This window comes from Chlamydomonas reinhardtii, chromosome 1 (genome assembly GCF_000002595.2).
Source record: "Chlamydomonas reinhardtii strain CC-503 cw92 mt+ chromosome 1, whole genome shotgun sequence".
In the NCBI taxonomy this organism is placed as follows: Eukaryota; Viridiplantae; Chlorophyta; class Chlorophyceae; order Chlamydomonadales; family Chlamydomonadaceae; genus Chlamydomonas; species Chlamydomonas reinhardtii.
This window is the reverse complement of record NC_057004.1, coordinates 1,111,021-1,133,988: the sequence shown is the minus strand read 5'-3', so window position 1 is coordinate 1,133,988 and position 22,968 is coordinate 1,111,021. Positions and strand designations below refer to the sequence as shown.

General features: G+C 65.1%; 4 protein-coding genes across 5 annotated transcripts; 2 read left to right on the top strand and 2 right to left on the bottom strand.

Moving 5' to 3' along the window:
- Positions 1–4,381: 4,381 nt before the first annotated feature.
- CHLRE_01g006576v5 (uncharacterized protein) lies at positions 4,382–8,563 on the bottom strand. The gene is made up of 2 exons (XM_043058205.1): positions 7,921–8,563; positions 4,382–7,731 (listed from the first exon to the last, which is right to left on the bottom strand). Exons 1-2 carry the CDS (start codon positions 7,925–7,927, stop codon positions 4,562–4,564), a joined length of 3,177 nt encoding a protein of 1,058 aa, XP_042928119.1. The 5' UTR covers positions 7,928–8,563; the 3' UTR covers positions 4,382–4,561.
- Positions 8,564–8,723: 160 nt separating this feature from the next.
- On the top strand, positions 8,724–9,739 carry CHLRE_01g006550v5 (uncharacterized protein). The gene is made up of 2 exons (XM_043058204.1): positions 8,724–8,813; positions 8,992–9,739. Exons 1-2 carry the CDS (start codon positions 8,811–8,813, stop codon positions 9,469–9,471), a joined length of 483 nt encoding a protein of 160 aa, XP_042928118.1. The 5' UTR covers positions 8,724–8,810; the 3' UTR covers positions 9,472–9,739.
- Positions 9,740–10,023: 284 nt separating this feature from the next.
- Positions 10,024–14,119, top strand: CHLRE_01g006500v5 (uncharacterized protein). Its single transcript, XM_043058203.1, has 5 exons — positions 10,024–10,483; positions 10,562–12,896; positions 12,970–13,241; positions 13,397–13,455; positions 13,710–14,119. Exons 1-5 carry the CDS (start codon positions 10,476–10,478, stop codon positions 13,751–13,753), a joined length of 2,718 nt encoding a protein of 905 aa, XP_042928117.1. The 5' UTR covers positions 10,024–10,475; the 3' UTR covers positions 13,754–14,119.
- Positions 14,120–14,601: 482 nt separating this feature from the next.
- On the bottom strand, positions 14,602–17,813 carry CHLRE_01g006450v5 (uncharacterized protein). 2 transcript variants are annotated; one of them, XM_043058201.1, is made up of 3 exons: positions 16,512–17,813; positions 15,930–16,300; positions 15,792–15,867 (listed from the first exon to the last, which is right to left on the bottom strand). In XM_043058201.1, exons 1-3 carry the CDS (start codon positions 17,781–17,783, stop codon positions 15,825–15,827), a joined length of 1,686 nt encoding a protein of 561 aa, XP_042928115.1. In that variant the 5' UTR covers positions 17,784–17,813; the 3' UTR covers positions 15,792–15,824. The 2 variants fall into 2 exon arrangements, with proteins under 2 accessions (XP_042928116.1, XP_042928115.1); XM_043058202.1 differs by having other exon boundaries at positions 14,602–16,300; positions 16,512–17,800.
- Between the last annotated feature and the right edge of the window lie 5,155 nt (positions 17,814–22,968).

Sequence of the window (22,968 nt, the reverse complement as noted above, 5' to 3'; positions counted from 1 at the left end):
ACAGCTGCTGCAGCCACGTCCTCGCCTGCGCATAAGCTGGACACTCCAGGAAGATGTGCGTTAGGCTGGCCCACGCCCGCGGGCCAGGTGGCCCGCAGGCGGGGTGAGGACAGTGCGCCCCCAACCCCCCGCACCCCGTGGTCACCCGTGGACGAATGCCCTTGCCCGCCCTGTACAGCCCGCAAGGCAGGTAAGCATGTTGCAGCCGGTACACCAGCACCTTTGCCCCCCGACTGGCGTGGCTGTCCCACAGCCTCCGCCACGTACCCCGCAGAAGGGGCGCATCCGGGGGCGGCATGCGAGGGTCGCCCTCCACCGCCGCCGCTGCTGCCGCCGCCGCCGTGGCAGGCCCAGTGCAAGGTCCCGCCCCTCCCGCCGCCTGCTCCTGCAGCCGCGCGGACCGCCGCGGCCCCTCACCCGACTGCTGGGACGGGGACGCATACGACTGCAGTTCTCTCGCCGGCGTGTTCTGCAGCCCGGCTGCCGCAGAGGTGCGGTGAAGCCAGGGGTCCAGAGCCACCGGGTTATTGTGGAAATGCTGCGCCGCCGTGGTGGTCAGCTGCGCCGCTGCACGCTGCCACTCCGCCTCCCGCTCCGCCAGCCGCGACTGTGCCGCCGGCTGGGGCCCCGAATCCCCCGCCTGCTGTGTTGGCGCCGGGCACGGCATGGCTGCGGGGCGGGCCGGAGCCGGAGGTGCGGCCGGGTTGGCCGCGGTGATGGCCCGCCGCACGTCCCGCACCGTGTAGTCCGCCAAGCTGACACCCGCAATCCGGCAGTGCTCCGGGTGCACCACCACCCCAGCCTCCGGCGCCAGGAAGTACGGCGCCCGAGGCCACGCCCCCGCCCGGTCCCCTGGTGATGCTGCATCGTACGCCGCCCGCTCTTCAAAGGTCCACAGGTGCCGCGGCTTGCGATGCTGCAGCACACAGGCAGGCTGCCACGCCCCATCCACCGCCGGGGGCAGCACGCCAGGCCCAGGCTCCAAGAGCCGCCCCGTGTAGTGGACGTAGGACACAGCCCCCGCAGCGTTAGCCACCCACAGCTGGTCCAGGCTAACCCGCCACTGTGGCGGCGCCGCTGGCGGCTGAGTGGCTGGCTGCAGCGGATGCTGTTCCACGCCCGCGCTCCGCACGTGGCCGACCGCGGCCGCCAGCCGGGCAGGCAGCCCCGCTGGCGTCGGCGCGTCGCTGTACACCCACGCCCACGTGGTGGCGGAGTCCGGGCGCACATGAGTAAGCAGCGCCCGGGTGAGCGTCTTCCAGGGTTGCCGGCCTGGCTGGGCAAGCAGGGCGAAGGTCTTAGCTTGCAGGGCAGACAGGAACGCAGGCAGGTCGACGTGGTTGACACCCCCATCCGTGTACGGCAGACAGGCCGTTTCCCGCTTTGGCAGCAGGAGCGGGTTCCCGTGCGACACCAGGCTGGCGTCCTCAGCGTGCATGGAGCGCGCAGCAAAGTGGTCCACCAGGTCGGTGAGTTCCTTCAGCTGCGCAGGCGACGGGTTGAGGAAGCTGAAGTGGTAGGCCAGCTTCGCCGCCAGCACCTGCTTCGCAATGTGCACACGGCCAACCAGAGTCAGAGACAGGGCAGCCCACAGACGCGCCACAAACGCCATGCCGCGAGCCCGCCGGGTGTACAAGTCAGCTGCAGCTGCATCCGAGTCCCACGACAGGGGCACACCCAGGTGCGTCACGGCGCCAGTGGTAAACGGCACCCCCGTGTGTGGGCAAGGGCCCGTCAGGTGCGCAAACCTGCCAAGGCCCATGGCCTTGCTCTTGTCCGGATGGACACGGGCGTTGGACGCGCGGCAGAACAGCTGTACTGCCGCCATCAGGACCGGCCCGTCCACCGCCGGGTCGCGCGCCGTGAGGGTCGTGTCGTCAGCGTGGTGGGCAGCCGGTGGCGCCTGCTCGCCGCTGGGTAACAGGGGCGTACCGCGAGATGTTTGGGACCATAGTCGACCAACTTGCGGAACGTGCCCTAGCTGGACACAAGACATCATTTTATCACGTACGGTCGCACCAGACAGACACATGCGTAGGAAATCAGAAAGCGGATGAAGCGGCACAGGCTGTGGCCACCAGAACAGTGCAGCCGGATGCGACAGAAACTCTATACTCGCACCCATATGAACCCTTAGAGGGATGGATTGCCCAGAAGGAAATTGTGGAGCACAATGGCAATTTGGAAGAACGGTTGCGCTACGCCAACGACCTCAATCGCGACCTGAAGAAAATGGCCCGTAAATCCACCGCGACCGGTTATACCAAATCAGGACTGTACGCGGAACTATGGGAGGCAGCGAGGAAGCACATCGACGAACGCTACGGCCTAAACCTGTTCGACAAGTTCTCATTTGAAGAGGCCCGCTGCGCGTTCAAATACCGCTGGGGCCTCTCCTGGAATGCCAAGCGGGCCGCAAGAGTAAAACACCCCATGCCCGGCTGCGCAGGCGGCGAATGCCCCCTGTGCCGCGGCGACGACGGTGGCACGCACACCCTGGGCGGCTGCACCCACCCACGCATGAAAGCAGCCTACATTGCGCGTCACAACCGCGCTGTCCAGCGGATAGCGAAAGCAATAAGTCAGGGCCACTATGGAGGCTGCGTTATGTACATGGACGCCGGTAAGGATGCCCCCACTTATAGCGGGGGAACCCGCATCCCTGCGTGGATGCTCCCCAGCACGCCAGAGAGCGTGCGTAAGAAGCTCCGTCCAGACCTGCTGGTCATTCCCACACTCCGGATGCACATGTCCGGACTGCCAGCCCGTGCACCCCGCACACGCCGACAAAGGAGCGCCCATAAGGTCTACGTCATAGAAGTCGGATACTGCTCGGACCTAAACCACCCGGACAAACGCGCAGAGAAACTGCAACAACACGAAGACCTCGTGGCCGCTCTCCGCGACGCAGGCTGGGACGTGATGTACAGCCCAGACACTATAATTAGCCTTGGCCATACTGGCACGGTCACACCCCACCTTCATGCCCTCCTCAAAACACTCGGATGCCCCACACAGTCCGCACACAACACATGCCGTAAACTAGTTCAGCACGCCGTCCACACCACAACCGCCATCACAGCCCTCCGCCGCGAAATCTACAGCCACAAATGGCCCGGGAGACCACCATAAAACCGTATGACCCGCTGTGGGAAAGGGGCCAGGCCCAGTACGCCTAGGCGCACTGGCAACCTCCCCTCTCTCACTTGGGGGACAGGGGCTCAGCGGCGGAGACCATCTATGCGGTGGTCTCTCACGCCCTCACACCCCTACCTCCGCAGAACACGCCCTGTCATGCAGGGAGTACCTATTATTATTATTATTATTATTAACAGGGGCGTGCGCAGTGCCCCTTGCTCCACCTGCCGCCGCAGAAAGGACGTCAGTGGCTGCATCTGGATGACCCACAGGGGTGGTGAGGCGGTGCTGCCCTGCGGGAAGCCGTTCAGCACTGGGAAGGCGTCAGAGAGCATCCCGTTCACACACACGGCCTGACGCTGTGCGGCGCTGGCACCCGGCCGGTCGGCCAGGGCAGCGGCCGCGTCTGCGGCCAGCACCACGCCATGCAGCCCATCCCGGGTCTGGCGTGCATGCCGACGGTGGATGCTGGTGGCGGCCTCCCGCAAGAAGAACTTGTCCGCCTCCCATTGCGTGCAAGCGCCGTCACCTGTACTGGCCACGGGATTTGCGGCAACGTGCGCCTCCAAGCGCTGCTCGAGCTCCAAACGCAGCGAGGGGTGAAACAGCAGGTACGTGGGGAAGCGCCACTGCTCCCGGTGCGCATGTGGCAGGTCGGGCAAGGACAGGGTGAGCAGCACACCGTTGTGGTCCCCAGGCGCCCCATACGTGCGAGCGACATCCACCACCCACGGCCCCGCGGTGGCACTGACATACCACCGATCCAGGCGTGCGGGAGTGGCCGGCTTGGGCGTGGCCGGATGCGTGTAGCCCTTAGCGCCGCCACGCTTGCTCGCCCAAGGGTCCACCAGACTGAACTGGGCGAGGAGGCTGGCAAGTTGCGGGGCACCTGCAGCACGTGACGGGCTAGGGGCCGCCTCCTGACTGGCATCGGTGACACAGTTCCAGTCCCCACCGACAACAAGCACCCTGTCCGTGGCCAGGTGGGGATGCAGCCCGGCAAAGAAAGCAGGCTTGTCCGCCACGGCCGTGGGCGCATACACACACACGAAGCGCAGGCGCAAGTGACCCACGTCCCAATCCCAACATACCACACGGCCCGCCGCATCCGTTGACGGCAGCTGCAGTACGCAGCCTGGAAGGGACAGCCGACTCCGCGCCAGGATAGCCGCCCCACAGGAGTGGGGCGACGCTGCCGGGCTGGCAGCAAGGCAGTGGCGCCACGGAAGGCACGCCCCCTGCGCGGCACGAAGGCAAGACTCCAGCGCCGTCGTGTCAGTAGCGTGGGTCTCCTGCACCATCGCCACATCCGCCCCAACTTGCTGCAGGTGCGAGACCAGCGCCCGCGCCTTGAACGGCGAGCCCAGGCCGTTGACATTCACTGTCAGCAGCCGAAGGTTCGCCGCTCCCACTGGTGGCCGCATTATGAGCCCCCGCCGGCCACGGCAGCGCCGTGGCGGTTGCGGTTGCTGTTGCTGCTGTGGCGTTTGCCGCGGCGGCCGCCACCCTGGCTGGGGGGCGCGCCGCCGCTGCTGGTGCTCATGCTAGCGGCGCCTGAGCTGGCGCCGCCAGGGCGCAATGGAGCGCTGCCCAGGCTCATGAGGCTGGAGGTACTGCGGCTGCGGTGCTGGCGTTGCCGGCGGCTGGGCCCGCTGGCCCCGCCGGGGTCCGCAGGCCCACGCTTAGCGGACCGCAGGGTGCGGGCGTCTAGGAGCACGTAGTCCATGTAGGCCGTCTGCACCTGCTGCGCGGCGTCATCCAGCTGCTCCGTCACGTCGGAAGGCAGGGGCGTGTCTGCAGGCTGGGCTGAGTATAGGCGCCACCAGCCAGTGAACTCGTCGTGCAGCTGTGCCAGGACGGCGGTACGGCCGGCCGGCACGCGGCAGACGGCCCAGTCCGGTACGGTGGCGCCCTGGTCACGGAGGTAGGCGAGGAGGCGGCCACCAAGCGCATCGCGGCCAAGCTGCGTCCACTCATACCCCTGCACATCTGCGCAGCGGTTCTGGTGCGTCACGAGGTCAGAGCCGATGGCAACACACGTGTCCCGGGTCAGGCAAACGGCCCCGTACTCCGCCTCACTGCCCGCACCCCCACCAGCGCGCCCAGCCGTGTCGGCCGAAACCCCAGCCGGCGCGCCCAGGCCCCTGCCCCTGTCCTTACCACCACCCGCCGGTTGTGACGTCTGCAGTGGCGGCCCCGCCTGGGGCGGCGCCTGGGGCACTGCCCGCCCCGCTCCTCCACCCTGGCGCCCCGACCCGCTGCCCCCACCAGCCTGCTGTCCCCCGGCCGGCCGCCCAGTGGGCACGTGCGGCGGCGCGCTATCACCGTCCTGCGGGGGAGGCAGCCCCCCGCCCAAGCACCCTGCCCTCTGCTGCGGAAGCTGGGCGGGGCCACAGCGCCCTTTGGAGCTGGGCTGTTGCTGCGGCGGCGGCGGCGGCGGTGCGTGCGCGGCTGGTTGCACCCGTCGCCCACGCCCGGACGCCGCCGTGGCCGTGCCATCGCCCGCCCCGTCCTGTCCCCCCAGCGTGGCCAGGACCCCAAAGCGGGAGCCGGTCCGGGGCCTGGGCGGCTGCACCTGGCGCTGCTGCTCCTGCTGCTGCTGTTGCTGTACCCGCCGTTGCTGCTGGAGATGGAGGTCCGCCATGTAGGCCAAGTACCGCTGCATCGCAGCTGCCAGCTGCTTATCCTGCCTGGCGGCTGCCCGCTGATCAAAGGGCGGCTGTGCCGCGGGAGCCCCACTGGGCTGCTGCTGCACGCCAGCCGGCCCAGCATCGGCAGTGCGACGCCTGGCCGCCGGCGGCCCCCCAACGCCTGCCGACGGCTGCCCCCCGCTAAGCCCTCCCGCTGCCACCCGCTGCTGTGAAGAGGGCTGCTGCTGTCGCTCGGCCCTCAGGGGAGCCGCAGCAGCACGGGTGCTTCCCCCCGCCACCAGAGCTGGCAGCGAGGGCGAGGCCACGGCGGGTGGTCCGCGGGCGCCACCAGTGGCAGCCGCTGCGTCACCCACACCCGCCGCCTCCTGCATCTGCACGTCCCCCACGTGGTCAACTATGTCAATACATTGCCCACGCCGTGACGCCGCCGCGCCAGGGCCACCGCCCGCCCCGTCCTGCCCCCCCCGCGTGGCCAGGACCACAACCTGGGAGCCGGTCCGGGGCCTGGGCGACTGCCCCTGGCGCTGCAGTTCCTGCTGCTGCTGTTGCTGTAACCGCCGTTTCTGCTGGAGATTGAGGTCCGCCAGCTCGGCCAAGTACCGCCGCATCACAGCGGACTGCTCCTGATCCTGCCCGGCGGCGGCCCGCGGATCCAAGGGCGGCCGTGGCGCGGGAGCGCCACTGTGCTGCTGCTGCACGCCAGCCGGCCCAGCACCGGCAGGGCGAGGCCTGGCCGCCGGCGGCCCCCCCACGCCTGCCGCCGGCTGGACCCCGCTAAGCCCTCCCACTGCCACCCGCTGCTGCGAAGAGGGCTGCTGCTGCAGCACGGCCCGCAGGGCAGCCGCAGCAGCACGGTTGCTTCCCCCCGCCACCAGAACTGGCAGCAGGGGCGGGGCCCCGCTGAGTGGCCCACTGGCGCCACCAGCTGCAGCCGCCACGTCACCCAAACCCGCCGCCTCCTGCATCTGCACGTCCCCTACGTGGTCAACGATGTCCGCTGCGGTCGCCATGGCAGCCGCGGGCCTCAACCCACCCAAGGTGTTGCCACCCAGGTCGGCGACCCCGGCTGCAGCCGGAGCAGGGCTGCCTGCCGCAGCTGTTGTGGCTGTCCCAGCCGCCTGGGGGGCGCCACGGACCTCCACCTGCATGGGCTCCTCACCGGGCATCTCAAACTTGGCACAGTGCAGGTGAGAGAGCTGCGGGTCCCAGATGGGGCCCCGCACACAGGCAAAGATGTGGTTGGTGATGCCCTGGCCTGCGGGGGCCTGGGGCTCCCCCTTGGGGCCCACCGATTTGGCGCACTGCTCTGAGACCACATAAGCACACGCCAGGTTAGAGGGGTCCGAGGTGGTGGGATAGCCGCCCGCCTGCAGCACCAAATCAGTGCGACCGCGGAAAGCCCCCCACACAGGGCCCCCTACCATCTTGACCGTGAGGGTGTAGGTGCCCGGAATGATGGGCCGGGTGTCCACTGGCACGTGAACCGTGAGGACAGCCTGACCGCGCTGGAGCGGTACCGCCAGCGGCGACTTGCGCATGAGCTCCGCTGTGAAGGCTGCTTTGCTGGCGCTGGTCGCGCGCCGGCTGAAGGCCAGCCCCGCAAACGTGCGGGAGGGGCGGCCTGTGCTGTGCAGAGAGTGGCCCTGCAAGAGCTGCGGCTGGTTGCCCTGCCTGCACATGGTGTCCAGCACTGACAGGGCAGCACTGGTCACCTCCCGGACGCCGGCTGAGGACAGCTGCTCGCCCTCTGGGAGCCCCGTGGTGGCGCCCACCAGAAGGACTGGGTAGGTAGGCAGGCTGGGGCCCTGAGGCTGCGTCGTCAGGTCCTGCACGCCGTGCGCCAGGCTATGCGTGGACAGGGCAAGGTGGAGCTGCAGCCCGGGGCTGAAGAACGGGCTGGCAGTGCTGCCCCCACCTGCAGGGGTGCGGTCCGCTGCCAAGTCTGGCAGTGGGCGGTGATGCCCAAACGCAGGCCCCCCCCACGGCACGGCATGTGCTGCTGCGGCCGCGCCGTGTGTGTGTGTGCTGCATGGCTGGTGTTGGCCCCTGGTGTCTTGGCTGCGCTGAGACACCAGGCGGAACCGACCAGGATCACCCAGCAACTGCATAGCTACCCAAGATCAGCACTCACAGGGCATCACAGCAGGGCGGGCGCCAGGCAGCCGGGCGCCAGGCAACAAGGGCACGAAGACGAGCCACACCCCAAAAAAACAGCCAAGTGCTGCAGGGCTCCCCCGACCGCCACACCCAAAGCACCCTGCTGCACACGCGGATGCAAATGACCAACCACAAAGGTTGATACGCCGCCTGCTCCAAGCTGGTGAAGTGTGGTGCTCGCCGAGATGTTAAAATGCCGACAAGCGAAATGTCGCCAACTCCACGGCGACGCTCCTGAACCGCCAGAATCCTATTCCATAGCAGTGTCGAGTTCCAAAGCACAAGCCGGCATAGGCTGAAGGGCGCTGGAGAGGGAGTGTCGCGCTACAGCTGCAAAGTGGACTGACGAAAAACGAGCACGCCCACAAATGCAAACTGCTTCACAGTGGTTCGTAGGCCTTAAGAAGCCTAAAACAAAAGGAAGCAAGTCAAACAGCGCGAGAGAAACGACGTCGACTGTTTCAAAGCTGTGACGAAGGAAAGGAGGATGCAAGAATAGCAAGAGAAGAGAGTAAAGTACAGTAAAGTAAAGTTTCCTGCACAGCACGTCTTGCAGCGGACTGGAGCCCGCTTAGTCAGCGCCACATCTGGCCCGTTTAGTTTTCTGCTTGTGTCTCCTCTGCCGGTTCTCCTGGGGTGTTGCTTAAGCAACCGACTTGTGGGGGTGGGGTGGGTTTGGGCGGGGCGGGTGCGTAGCGCTGGTGTTTCCTCTTCTGGCGCGCGGTGGTGGTGTTTCTTGCGGTTAGGCTGTGGTGTAGGCTGGTGCTTGGGTTAAATCTGGCGGTGTTTTTGTGCTACCCCTCCCGGGGGGCGGGGGGGCCAGCCTCCTGCTCTGTCTGCCGGGTCGGGGTGGGGTGGGGTGGGATGGTTGGGGGTGGTTGGTGGCGGTTTTCGAGGTGTTTGTTTTCTGTTTTTCTTCTCTTTTCTTCTCTTCTTGCCCTGTCAGGGTTCTGGTCTCGGGGACCAGGCTGCTTTCGGGCAGTAGGGGGCCAGCGCGTCTGCCCCTGTTCAACCTTGTAAGGATGATTCCTCAAAAAAAAAAAAGCCCGTCTCCGAGCGCAGCTCTCCGAAGCCCTTGGCCACCGAGCAACAGCTGCCTCCGCCGCCGCAGCAGCCCAACTCCAAGGGCGGCAGCAGCGACTTCCATGTGATCATCGGCAACGGCCCTCATCTCACTCCATCCGACCTCGAAGCGACCACGCAGAGTCACGCGTCGTCCGGCCCGGAGTACGTGAAGGCGCCGGCGCCAGCCAGCTACAGCACCGCCTTCGAGCAGCCGGCGCTGATCCGTTCGCCCCACGCCTACTTCGACGGACCGTGGCGCCAGATCAGCGTGCAGTTCTGTGACGACTTACTGCCATCTGACCGCCTCCCGGAGTGCCACATCGGCTGCCTGGTGCACGGCTTCTGGGCGCACCACTACTCCTGGCAGTGCGACGACATCCGCAAGCAGCGCAACAGCTACGTGGAATTCCGTCGCAGCCGCCTGCTGGTGAAGCAGCGTCAGCGCGAGCTGCAGGGCTAGCTGTGCACCCGTTCACGAAGTGACGGCGTGGTGGTGGTTGGTCACGAAGTGACTGGCTGGTGGTGAGGGCGTGTGAAGTGATCACGAAGTGACTGATTTCTGGTCTTTGATAGTCACTAAGTGACGGGATTGATTGTTTACTGAGAAGCATTTCGCGGGCGAAGCCCGCTGTGCTGAAGGCGCTGCATTGATTCAAGCGACTCCATTCTGAGACCCCAACGTGCTCGAAGAGCACTGACCGTCACGCACGGTGTAAGCCCTGGTGAATCGAGAGTTGCAACAGCTTCTAAAGCTACTTCCGCTCGTAGAGCCCGAACCACGTCCGGGTCAGCAGCAGCGGGGACCAGGGGCAACCAGGAGGGGGACGCAGTTTGCGGGCAGCCGCCACAGCAGGCCGCCGTCTCCCAGCAGGGCGCCGACAACCAGCACTGAGCCTAAGGCATCGGGCCCTCAGCTACGCAGCTCTTCGGTTCCACGAGCAGCATCTACTGGGGCCGCCGGCAGCCGCATTCCTAAAGCGCCGCTAACAGCAGCACCGCCCAACAGCCCGTCTGCGGGCGCACGCGGGCTAGCGACGCACGGTGCCGGTACCTTAGAAGCCAGCTTATTCACTGTGCAACACGCAGCGGCACGCGTCCACGACGCAGCAGCAGCAAGCGGCAGCAACGCAGGGGCAGGGCCATCGGCTGACACTACCGAGACCCGCGAGACCGAAGCGACTGCACGCGTCGGCGGAGAACGCTCTAGCTCTTCCGGAGATTCCGACGAATTCTTAGATCCGATTGAGCAGGACCCGCCGCTCAGCGGCCAAGCAGACACAGCAGCTGCGCAGGGTCCCATTCAGCAGCAGCAGGCGCCATCTGGGCAAGCGTCACCTGCGCCTGATCCCTTCACCGCTGCTCAGCAACAACTAGTCAATAACCCGCTGTTCATCACCTACTGCGACGTCAGCTCAGACGACGACGATATGGTGTCAGCAAGCAAGTATATGGAGCCCTGGTCTCATGAGCAGGTGCCCATTCTGGCGCGCGCGCTGCGTGAAGACCTGAACACCGCGCGCCGCCACCACGGATCATGTGCGATCGACAAGGTGCCCATCTCTGAGGCTGCGCATCATCAAGCACGCGCCCACTGAGGGCAGCCACTACGAGCACTGGCACAACACCGTGTTCAACACGCTGGAGGCTGGCGCGCAGGCGGCATGGGATGCCGCCAACCCCGCCCCCGCAGGGGGCGGGGCCGCGCCGGCCATGACTGGCGAGTACGTGGTGGAGCACTACATCAAGCTGCTCACCGCACACTTCCAGCTGGAGCGTGAGCGCCACTACCAGGACCGCTACCCGACGCTGACGCAGGATCAGCGCGCGCCCACTCACCTGCTTGCGGACATGCAGCAGTGCTGGCCCTACCTGACCAACGTGCTGCCTGACAACTTCGCGCTCGCCTTCATCAAGAAGCTGCACCCCGGCATCCGCGATGACATGCACCGCCGTCTCAAATGCGAACCCATGAACACGTGGTTCGCCAATCTGCAGCGCACCGCCAACGAGGCCAACATTGCCTGGGACAACTACCGGCGGCAGCAGCTCCTGGAAAACGCGCCCGACCCCGCCGCCAAGGCCATGGAGCGCAGCGCGGCCCGGCCGGCCAGCTCCACCGGTGCCACGCGCGGCTCGGCGGCGTCCGGCAGCAGCAGGGACAAGCCCTTCTACTGCACTGAGCACAAGGAGAACGCCATGCACAACACCGCCGACTGCAAGGTGCTGCAGCGACGCAAGCAGCAGGCCGCCCTCGTCACCAGCGACGGCGCCGGCCCCTCCACGTCCGGCCCGCCTGGCTACCAGTCGCACTCCCAGCGCCTGGAGCTGGTGGCCGCGCTGGTGTCCATGGGGCTCTACGACGCGGCCAAGGCGGTTGTGACGGGAGCGGCCACGAAGTGGCAGGCGGAGGCAGAGAAGCGCAAGGACCGCTTCGGAGCGGCCGCCGCACGCGGTGGCAACAACGGCTCGGGCAAGGGCGGCGGCGCCCACAACGGCAGCAACGGTCCCCGCCGGCAAAACCCGTCGGCCCACGAGGACGGCCGCTGCACCATGTGCGACCGTTACCACCCCGGCCTGTGCTACATCGAGCACCCGGATCACGCGCCCCGCGGCTTCCGCTTCCGCAGTCAACGGCTGCAGGTGATGTTCGAGGCCGCGCAGAAGAAGGCTGGAGGCGGAGGCCGAGCCAACGGTGGTGCGGCCGCCAACGTCACGGACTACCAGGAGGAGGATGACGACTTTTACAGCGCCGCCGTCACGGCGCTGTCTGCCCCGCCGCCGGAGCCCCAGGAGTCGGCGGCGCCGTGGTTCCTGCTGGACGCAGCTGCGACCGACGTGAGCAGCTGCAGCAGCTGCGAGCCCTACTGCGGGATGGTCACCAGTCACGGTGAGGAGGAGCCGCCGCCGAAGGCGGACGGGTACGCGAGCCTCCTCCAGGGGCTGCCGATCTTCAACGGCGACCAGGCCCGGGAGCGGGCGCTGCTAGCCTTCGCCCGCCAGGTCGAGCTCTCCGCCATGGTAACGAGTGGCGGCACCGGCGAGGAGGAGGCCACCTGGAGCGCCAGCGCACCCAGCTGGCTCATCGGCGTGGAGGCGCTGTCTGCTTGTAACGCCAGCGGCGGCCCTCTGGCTGACTGCTGCTCCCTGGTCACCGGCGACGAGGCCTCAGGTCCGCCGCCCGGCACCTCGGCACAGGCGCCCGACACCTCGGCGCTGGCTACGCTTCGGCAGCAGCCCGCCCCCATGGGGTTTCAGCCCGTCGTCATCCAAGGCACTCCAGGAGTGCCCTTCCGCGAGCCGCCGCGGCCGGCCACCCTGTCGCTGGAGGACTACATGTCGCACTCCGCCAGCACCTTCCGCGCCAAGCACGCCGACCTGCGCCGCACCCTGAACGCGGAGCTCAGTGAGCTGCTGGGTACGTATGAGGTGTGGCACGAGGGCCTGCGGCAGCGAGTTGCACAGGAGACAGGCAAGGCACTACAGCCTGAGACGGTCTGCGCCACCGGCACCGGCGTCGGAGGAACACGGGCCATCACGCCGGAGGTCCTTGGCGACACGGCCAGCCCGTACATCGCCAGCAACCCGCCGGTGGGCAAGGACGGCCAGATCCTCAGCAAGTACCGCGCCATCACCGAGATCCCTACGGCCGAGTGGGCCAGGCTGGTAGCCAGGCAGCCGCAGCTGCAGAGCTACTTCGCCGAGAAGCACAAGATGTTCTACTGCTCGGCAGGCGACTTCGCCATTGAGAACAAGAACGGCGCGCAGCAAGGAGCCGGAGGGGCGGGCAGCAGCCGTGGGCAAGCGCAAAGCGCGCCCGCTGGCCCTCCGCCACCCATTGTGCTGCGCGACCACAGCGCCAGTGTCAACCTGGTCACCCAGAGCTTCGCACAACCTGCCGGTGCGCCCCACTGGGGCAACACTATCCACGGCTGCGTCCGCTGGCGCGTCACCGCTTCAGGAGCTTGCGCACGAGCAGCTGGTGCTCCGCATCAAGCCCGGCTCGCAGTACGAAGTGCGCATCCCCATGTCCAAGACGCTGGTGGTGAGCGACACATACCTGTTCGACATGCTCATCGGCAACGAGCAGATGCAGCCGGTCGCCAGCTACGTCACCGTGTTCCCTCGCCCCGTGATGCACCTGCACCCCAACCTGCTGGAGTTCCCCTCTTTCGTCCTGAGCCTGCCGCTGCGCAACGCCCACGGCGTGCGCGCAGCGCTTGCGGCGCATAAGCACTACACTGCCTGCGTCACCAGCTTCGGCGGCGACCCATCACCAAAGCTGGGGGGGGATGTTCAACGGCCAGCGAGTACTCAGCGTCCGGCGAAAGCTCCGCCGACCACGCGCCATCGCCAGCAGTTGCGACGCCCTGCTGCACCGCAGACAGCTGCAAGCAGCACAACGGCAGCGCCCCGGCTGAGCCCACCAACGGCGAGGCCAGCCAAGGTGACGGCAGCGGCACAACGGCAACCGAGACCAACACCGGCAACGGCACGCCGCCCCCTGATGAGCCCAAGCGCGGGTGGCTGTCGGCCGGGCTGTCCGTCATCGGCGGACACTCTGGGAAAACAAAGTTACCGGACAATCCAAAACCTACCGGACATGTGACCAGACTTACCGGACAAGTGCCGTACCCTACCGGACAATGCCTGAAATCTACCGGACAATAGTCCCCGGCGCCCCTTACCGGACATTTGCAGGCCGCGATTTGCCAAATCTTACCGGACACCATGCACACCAGTGAAAAGCCGGTTCAACAGCACCAGCATGCTCAGTTTATGTACTGTATTAATTAGTTGTGTGTTATTACCAAAGCGACAAGATCCTTGCACAGGGCAGAGCCATGTCCGAGTCCTACTACTATGCTGGCAGAGACAGCTTCCACACGTCTGGCGGTGGCTCCATTGAGTTTGCCGATAGCAAGGGCAACGTGGTGAACATGAACGACCACAGGTGCAGGAGGGGCGGCAGCGGCAGCGGCAGGCCCTTCTGGAACGGCGTTGGATGCATTGTTGATGACAAACGAATAGAGTTTGGCTCTATAAAGTGGTACGTACAATAAGAATTGAGAAATACGGCTTGTGTGCGAAACGAAAAAAAACCCACTGGTTCCAGTGGGTTTTCCGTTCGTCGCGTACACCTCGAATTCTTTATCCCCTGATGCACACACCTCACGCACTGCCGAGTAGCTATTGATAGTAGACATCAAAGACGCATTCCACTCCCAGGCGTGTCCTTGCACACGCGGTCGTCCGAGTCGGGGGCTGAGTTGGGTGTCAGGGGCGACGCTGGGAGTTGGGAGTCTGGGGCGACAAGCAACAAGGCCATCAGCAGCATGTGTGTGTGTGTATGTGTGGGCTTGTGTGTGTGTGTGTGTGTGTGTGTGCGTGTGTGTGTGTGTGTGTGTGTGTGTGTGTGTGTGTGTGTGTGTGTGTGTGTGTGTGTGTGTGTGTGTGTGTGTGTGTGTGTGTGTGTGTGTGTGTGTGTGTGTGTGTGTGTGTGTGTGTGTGTGTGTGTGTGTGTGTGTGTGTGTGTGTGTGTGTGTGTGTGTGTGTGTGTGTGTGTGTGTGTGTGTGTGTGACTACGGCTTCCACGGTTATTCTGCCAGATCACGTGAATCGTGTATCTGGTATAACCAACGACAGGGCTCTCAATCGAGGGCTGCCGTGACCTGGCGTTTCCCCGGCAGAGCGCAACCAGCTCTGGAGTCCACAGGGCAACGCACTCCGACCCTTCACCGCGCCAGTAATCCTTGCGGAATTACTACCGGTGTAACAACCTCAGACCCAGCGGGCGAGCTACCTCTTAAAAACCAGGCGGGCAGAAGACAAACAACAGCAAACATAACAAAACACGCAGCACGCGACAGCACGCGAAAGCACGACCACAGTGGCTGCGGGGCTGAGTCCTACGACCCGGCAGCCTGCACGACCTCAACCGCAACCTAACCAGCTCTCGACTCAAGGGCAGACAATGCCTAAGGGCAGCCACAAACGCGTCTGGCCACTAGGCCGGTCCAGGCCGTAAGACCCGGGGTGTTGCAGCACCCAATACACCCTCTCAGGCATTAAAACCCCGCAAACCTGGCCCTGCTCCCACGGGCGTAAAACAAAAACCCTTCGCCTGCCCACTAAGCTCCCCCGCTGACCCTCTCGTATGCCACTGCTTCAGTGGCTCATGTTAGTGCTCACGCGCTTCTCCTAAGGGCTGATCCCTTTCAAGCCTCCAGCTCCATAGCTTGCGGCATCGCGCACAGCATTTCACCGTTCACCACCGCCAGGATGGGGTGAGTGGCGTCAACACCATCCCAGCCCTTTTGGGGCACGCCGAGCTGCGCGAACTGCATCAGCCGCGACCAGAAGTCCGCGACTGCACGAGCGCACGCAAGCTCGACGGGGTTGACGCCTGGCTGCGGCGGCGTCAGCTGTGTGGGCGGGATCTCGTCAAGATCGGGTTCCGCCTCCGCTGCACCTGCCACCGCAGCCTCGGGAGCTGCTGCCGCCGCCGTCTGAATTCCCAGGGCCGCTGCGGCGCGCGTCATCCCGCGCAGCCGCACCCGGCCATGTTCTGTGGCGGCCAGCGCCGCCATCACCACCACGTCCCAAACACACTGCTGAAAACCCGGCGGCGCCTGAACCAGCCACAGCTGGGCTTGGCTGATGGGAGCCGGACCGGGGTTGTGTGCGTTGATCTGCGCCACCACGGCCTTCGCCACCGCGCAATCCCAGAAGTGGTGCTGCCATGGCGTGGGCGCGGCGGCGGCGTGTGCCTCCACCGCGGCGCCCCCATGGCCGTGTTGCCCACAGCCGCATGGCTCACGGCGAGCCAACGGCATATGCGAGTTTCCCGGCAGCGGCACTGCGTCGATGGCCAATCGCCACAGCGTCTCAAAGTGTCGCCGTTCCCACCGCACCTTCTGCCAAAGGCGCGCCAGGGTGTCCCTAATGGCGCCAAGCGTTGCAGCCGCAGCTGCTGGCAGGTCCTCCCGCCGCACCACAGCGCGCGGCGGGAGGCCCTGTGCCGCGCGCTCATAATCCTCGTGTAGGTCCGCCCGCCGCGTGGCCACATCGTCCAGCTGCATGGATGTGGCCATGCGGACGGACAGCTTCGCTAGGGGGACTTTGAGGGTCTCAGAGCCAGAGAGCTTCCAGCCCATGCGCGGCATGATGGTGGTGCGGACGACCTCACTGGTGGACGGCGCCGGGACAGGCGCTGGGCCAGGGCTCGCCAGCTGTGCGGCGTGAGCCTGCGCTGCACTCCACCATGATGGCGGGATGTCGCCGACAAGGCCCTGCAGCGCGGCGAGCGTGGGCCCACGGCGCCGGCGACGGCCGTCTGACGGCGCAAGGTAGTCTCGCAGCCACCCCTCCCAGTCGACTGCAGCCGCCGCAGGTGGTCGTGCAGCGTGGGCTCGCACTGATGGTCACAAGACGCGCGCAGGCTCGCAGCGTCCTATGGCGGTAATCGAGACCACGCCCCTGCGTGCGCCGCGCTACTCCTGCCGGAACGGGCTCCACAGCTGTTTCGCCATCGCTGCCGCTATCCTCCTCCTCCTGCTCGCCGCTGGCCGCCGCGGGGGACGGGGTGAGGAGCGGGTTGCCCCACAGCGGCGCCGTGAAGCACCAGGCACCAGGCTCCGGTGCCTCAGTCAGCACTTGCACCGGTGGTAGCCACCCCAGCGCTGAGACCGTGCGCTCGGTATCCTCGGGGAGCGGGTGGCTGGGGATGATGTCGCCGGCGCCCTCCACCACCGGGACTGCCGTCAGCGTGCTACTGGGGCGCAGGGATGGGTGGTGCGCGCGGAGGTAGACGTCGTAGGCGACGCACCACGGCTGGGGCTGCGGGGCGGCCGGGATGTCGTCATGGGCGGCCAGGCGTGCGGCCCATGTCGCATGCCGGCCACGCACGTGCTGCCGGATGGGCAGTGCGCCGAAGCCGCCAGTGGTGGGGTGGCCATAAAGCAGCTCCGTCGGGATGCCCGTAAGGCGCTTCTCGGTCGAGTCCGGGGCCAGTCGGCGGTCAACCACCCGCGCCACCAATCGCTCCAGTTCCTGGGCTATGTCGTCGGGCAATCCGCTGTGTTCCATGTGCCATGTCACCATGGAGGTGCAGTAGGCTGAGGCTGCACTGGCGCGGCCAAAGACTGAGAGTCCCAGGTGGGCGACACGCCGCAGGCGGCGCCTGGCCTCTCGCATGCGGGCTGTCCAGTCCAGCCGCAGCCGTGTGGGGTCACTGCTGAACGGCACGCTGAGGGCGGTGGCCGCTGTGACCACCTTAAGGCCGCATAGCTGTTCCTGTACGCCAGGCCCAGGCGCAGCCGCTGCGGCTGGTCCAGTGGTGGGTGCGGCCGCTGCGGCGGGCGCCGCAGGCACGTCAGGCGCGGCGGGCGCAGCCGGTGCGGCGGGCGCCACAGGCACGGCAGGCGCGGCGGGCATGCCCGGCACGGCGGGGGCTGCGCCGGCCACCGCAGCGGCCGGCCCGGGCGCTGCTGGCAGGCAGCCGACCCGCAGTAGCTCCACCTTTGACAGGTTCAGCCGTTGCCCTGTAGCGCGGCCGAACGTGTCCATGACCGCAATGAACCCGGGCACCTTTGCGTCGCTTTCCAACAACACTTTCGTGTCGTCAGCAAACTGGAATGCTGTGGCGAGCTCCTCGCGGTCCGGGCGCAGGCGGATGCCGACCTTTTGCTTCTGCAGCCAGCACAGCAGTGCTTGCGCCACGAACAGGTACAGCAGCGGCGCGAGCGGGCAGCCCTGGCGCACCCCAGCCTCCATTGTTACTGATGCTACTGCTGTTACTGATGTGTGTGTGTGTGTGTGTGTGTGTGTGTGTGTGTGTGTGCATGTGTGGGCTTGTGCATGCGTGTGCTCGTGTGTACACGAGGTGTGTGTGTGTGTGTATTGACGTGCGTGTATGTGCGTGCGTGAGCATGAGCTTGTGCATTTGTGTGTGTGTGTGTGTGTGTGTGTGTGTGTGTGTGTGTGTGCACGCTTGAGCGAACGCATGTGTGACGCCCAGCTGTGCGTGTCTCCAAGCGGGCAGCCCAGGGGGGCGTGTCCTGTGTGCGTGTGCTGTGGGGAAGTGTGTTTCCGGGCATATGGCCTGCTTGTGTGGCCCCAGCCATCTGAGCGGCAGGCACATGCATCTTATCCGGCTGTCGCCGGCCCAGTTTGATGCCAACCCCCAGGCACGCCCGCCTGGCCTCTCCATTGAACTTATGCAACTGCCTCCGGCGGTGGGGGTGACGGGCCTGTTACCGCTGGTGCCGCATGTGAAAGCGCGGCAAGCCGGCCTCGCGGTACAGTGTGTGTTGGGTGTGTGTGGTCTGCTGCCGTACGTGCCCCCGTGGACCCGGGTCGTGGCAGCGTGGCTGCGCCAGGTGCACCCGGCGGCAATGCCCCTGCGTTTGTTGGACCGTGTGCTAAATAAGTCGCTCACCCCGGCGGGCAAGCCGTTTGTGCGCCTGCTGAAAGCCATGACTAAATTGCCCACGGTGACTCTTGTGGCGCCGCCCGAGCCGGGCGCGTGGGTGAGTCATGTGCCGTTGTGGGCTAACCCGGCGCTGTGTGAGGACGGCCGCACGTGGGAAGTGGCTTTTGCGGATTTGTTTGCTCTGCCGGGACTGGCGTGTGTGGGCCAGCTGGTTGCAGCACATGACGGCCTGCACGAACTGCGGCAGGCATTGACATGCCCTTGGGCGGAGGGCTCCCGGTTTGGTGAAGCGTGTCCCTACCGTTCCAGCCCCTATTAAACCGATCGGTATGGGGGCGGTTACCGGGCGGTCACCCTGATAAACCGATGGTCAGCATCGGTTAGCATCGGTCAGGATTGGTATGGGTTGGCTGATCGGTAAAACCTCGGTAAACTTTGATAAAATGGTAACTTCCTGCTGGTAACCCATTGTTATGTGGCTCCTGCCCAGCCCTTGTCCAGGCTCTGCCCAGGCGCGCTCAGCCCCCACCCAGATGCCACCCAGGCCCGCCCAGCTGCCGCCCAGCCGCCGCCCAGGCCCGCCCAGCTGCCGCCCAGGGCCGCCCAGCTGCCGCCCAGGCCCGCCCAGCTGGAGAGGCGCCTACTGCCTGAGCATGAAACGTACCCCATCATGCACAATAATAATAATAATAATAATAATAATAATATGTACGCGGTTCACGAAGGAGGCCGCGTTTCTTAAGGAGGAGTGAGTTTTGCTCACCCCACCATGTCAAAAGGTGGAAAGTTAGCCTGGATCGCGAGGGCTTGGGCCAGCAGCCGTGGCGCCGCCAGTGGGACCGACATGGCGTGAGTTCACAATCCCCATTTCGCGCTCAAGGCGGTAGTAGAGAAGGGATGTGGTGCGCAGGCTGATGACACTGTGCATGTGTATGCGCGAGCAGCAGGATTTTGCTGATGTGGTGGTGGCACCCAGCGACCGAAGGAGGGGTTCCAAGGTGTTTGACACAGTGCCGCCGTGGCCCAGCGTCACAATCTGCTCCTTTTTATATACTACGTCCCAGCCTGCATCCCGCAGGGCGTCGGCTAGGCGAGTGTGCTGGGCTTGTTTCTGGTCACACTTTTCGCTGTGGTGGAGGTCTGATGTGTAACCAACTTCTATCAGGTAAACTTTGTGTTGCCGTCGGCCGGCGGTTGTAAGGCCGCGGGGCCCACTAGCCCCCACGTCGGAGCGTGGTAGGGATGGGATGAACAGGATGTCAGGCCTCATCCTTTTTCGGTCGGCCTCAGGGATATTGTTGTGCAGCATCCATTTGGGGGGGCAGGTGCCCGCACAGTATTCGGGGCGTGCATCTGCACTGCTTGCGTCCATCAACATGTACCCGCCACCGTTGGTGCCATGGTGCAGGCATTCCGCGATCATACGGACGGCGGCATTGTGTTTGGCGATGCGGGCCCCAACAAGTTGGGGGTGCGCACAGTGGCCGGCAAGGTGGCCTGCGTTGCCCCGTTCGGGGGGGGATCCAGCGCGCTGGTGAATCGGGGCGCAGAGTGCACATGTGTCACTCGCACGTAGTTTGAACAGCGCAAGCCGGGCGGGGCAGATGAGGCCTCCCTGCCTGGCATTCTGGATGAAGCGTCGGAGGCTGTGCCCAGCGCCGGGGTGCGTCATGTAGGCAGTGCTGGCCCTAGTGTCCAGGTGTGGGGCGGACTCCGCCCACTTGGTCGTGTAAAGTGTGTGTTTGGAATGACCGCCATGGGAGGAAGGGTCTAGTGTTTTCAGGAGGCCCCGATTGAGGTCCGAGATGTAGTGCACGGTGGTAGAGCCGTCTTCCCGCGTCCGGGTCGTTGCTGGCCACCAGTGTGCGGCGTGGGGGTTATTGTCAGCGAGCTCCGAAACGTCAGCCGGTTTAGTGCTTGTAGCTACGTCTGCTGCACCTTTATCGGCTTCTTCATTACCGTGCAGACCCGTGTGAGAAACGACTTTGAGGAAAACGGTGTGTGCGTCCTTCTTCGCTCGTGCATGGAGCAAATCGGCGATCGAACTCAAAAGTGCCTTATGTTTGCTCAGATGTAAGCGACGTGGTTCGTTAATAGCCCGTTTAATTAGATACAAGCTTGCAGCTGAGTCACTGGCAATGGTTAGCGTTTTCTTCGCGAACATACTAGTTTCACCTCCGAATTCTTCCAGGGCTGCACGAATTGCAGCGAGCTCGGCGCGTGTAATAGTGTTAGTGCAGCCAAATCCATTTGGGTTTACGTAGACAACACGGTCTTTATGCCAAGCACAAGCCCCAGCCACTTGTAGTTCTCTACCGTTTTCAGTCGTTATCTTGGATACCGAGCCATCGGTCCATACAATTTCCTCGGGGTTGTGGGCCAGCGGCAGTGTACGCTGGAATTGTGTCCGATTCAACCTCGGTGTCGCTGGGGCTTCGTCAGGCGTGACCATAGTGGCAATGTTCTGGTGAGTTGCGAGGTACTTGGCATGTTTGGAGATGTGACGTGGGATGTGGGGACACGACGTGTTTAACGTGCCTGACCCGAGGTGGGTGTCAGCGACGGTTGCGGGTGCGTGGGGGCCGGCTACCAGTGAGGAGCGAAGGCCTTTCCAGCTCTGCGTGAAGGCGTTTAGCCCAGCTGTGTTGCCAACGGCAACTAGTGTGGCTCCGCGTTGCTTCTGCAGGGGCACGTCAGTGCCGAGTCCAGGCTCCATCCCAGCTGTGCCTGGGGAGTCCAGTTCTCCGTTCGTCCAGGTGGCGAGTCGGCGGCAGAGCGGGTGGGTTAGCCACTGTGTGTGTGGGTAAGTTGCGCACTTTGGGAGGACTAGAATGGTCAGTGTGGGTTCCGGGGAGTTGTTGACTGTCTCGGCACTGGCGAGGGCCCATACGAGGGCCTGTCGTGAGGCATCAGGGTTTGCAGGGGGGTGTGCATAGTGGAGCCCCGTCCATGCAGTGCTGTAGGCATCGTGTTGGGCGCCGAACACCACATCAGCGGCTTCCCGGCTCCAGTATTCATCGGCATCGGTCGTGTGGTTCAGGGGTGAGGCAAACATTTCCTTGACCCTCCCCCTGCCGGTGTTTCGCAGGCTGCGCACAACGGCTTGGACGGTTGCCGAGGGGAGGGACGTCTGGTGCTGTGGTGCCGTCTTGTGATCAGTTTGCCCCGGGTCGCGCCGGTATCGGTGCAGCAGGGCAGCCACTGCCTCCTCGAAGGCCTTGGTCCGGTTGTTGTTGGTCCGGTTGAAGCTTTCCCAGAGCGTTTGAAGGCGTGCGTAAGTGAGCATGCCGAGCCAGCGTCCGCTGGGTTCATAGACATGGGCCTCTCGGGGGAGGGCCCGGCCTGCTGTGGGGGTGGTGATGGCGTAGCTGCCTGGGGGGGAAACGTCGTGGTAGGGATCGCTGGGGACGGTAGAGATGATGGTTGCTGCGCGGGTCACCCGTGCACGCGTTGCTTGATCGTCCGGGTCGTCATCGTGTCGGCCCTGGCGTTGCCGCATTGTCAGGTTGCGATCCTTCGGAGGCCGTGTGGGGCGGGCGGGTGCATCAGGTCCCGCTGCAAGTCGGTTGGTGTATTCTGAGATCAGCTCCTCCCACTCCAGGTCATGCTTAAGGTCACGCTCACGCTCATTGCTGTTTGCCCACGTAACTTGGCGCAGGAGACGAGTCGACCTCGATGAAAAGAGGGCCGCACGTGGGGCATGTGTTGTCTCGAGTGGCCCGGGCGCAGGTGCGGTGGGCGGCGCGTGTGCAGGTAGGATGCCGGCGGGTTGGGCCGCTGTTGCTGTGTCTGCGTCTGTCGTGCCGGCCCCGTCTGGGTGTGGCTGCGTCGCGCGTGGGCGAGCCTGCAGTGGGTGCTTGTAGCAGCGCACGTCTGTGACCGTGGCGTAGCCCATGCGTGAGAAGGCGGTGACTAGGCCGAGTGGGATGACAGATGGCTTCCATTGGACCGCGAAGTATGGCTCGCGGGTGTTGGTTGTGTCCTCGCCCGCTTTGCGTTTGCATGCAATTTCCTTATCTGTGACAGTTTGTTGGTTTGTGCGGTACAGGATGGCCGCCAGCTCCTGGCCATCATTATCCAGGTCGTAGGTAAGCTGCGCATCCCCGTTGGTGCAGTCATCGGTGGGAGGGTGGACCAGGTCCTTGACTACACGTTCCCGGGCTAGTTTCCAAAGTGTTTGCTTGCCCCGCCGGCGAGACAGCCTGAGTGGTGAGGCTTGCTGCCTATCGTCCGCTTCCATCAGGTCGTGCTGACTATCGTCCACTTCCATTTGGTCGTGCTCAGGTGCTGCGGCGTCGACGTCCATTGGGTCCTCAGCGGCGGCCGCGGCTGGCTGCCCTTGGTGGAGAAGGTAGGTTTGCACGGCGCCAGTAGACGGCATGGTCGCATTCGCGGTGAGCAGAGTGGTTATTGCGGGGGCCAGGGGCCGTTGCGTGCGGGTAACCGAGGTTCGGTTATTGAATGAAGGGGGGTCCCTTGGGTGGGGCTTGCAGAGGTGGTTGTGCCTGCTCATGTCTTTTGCCAGGG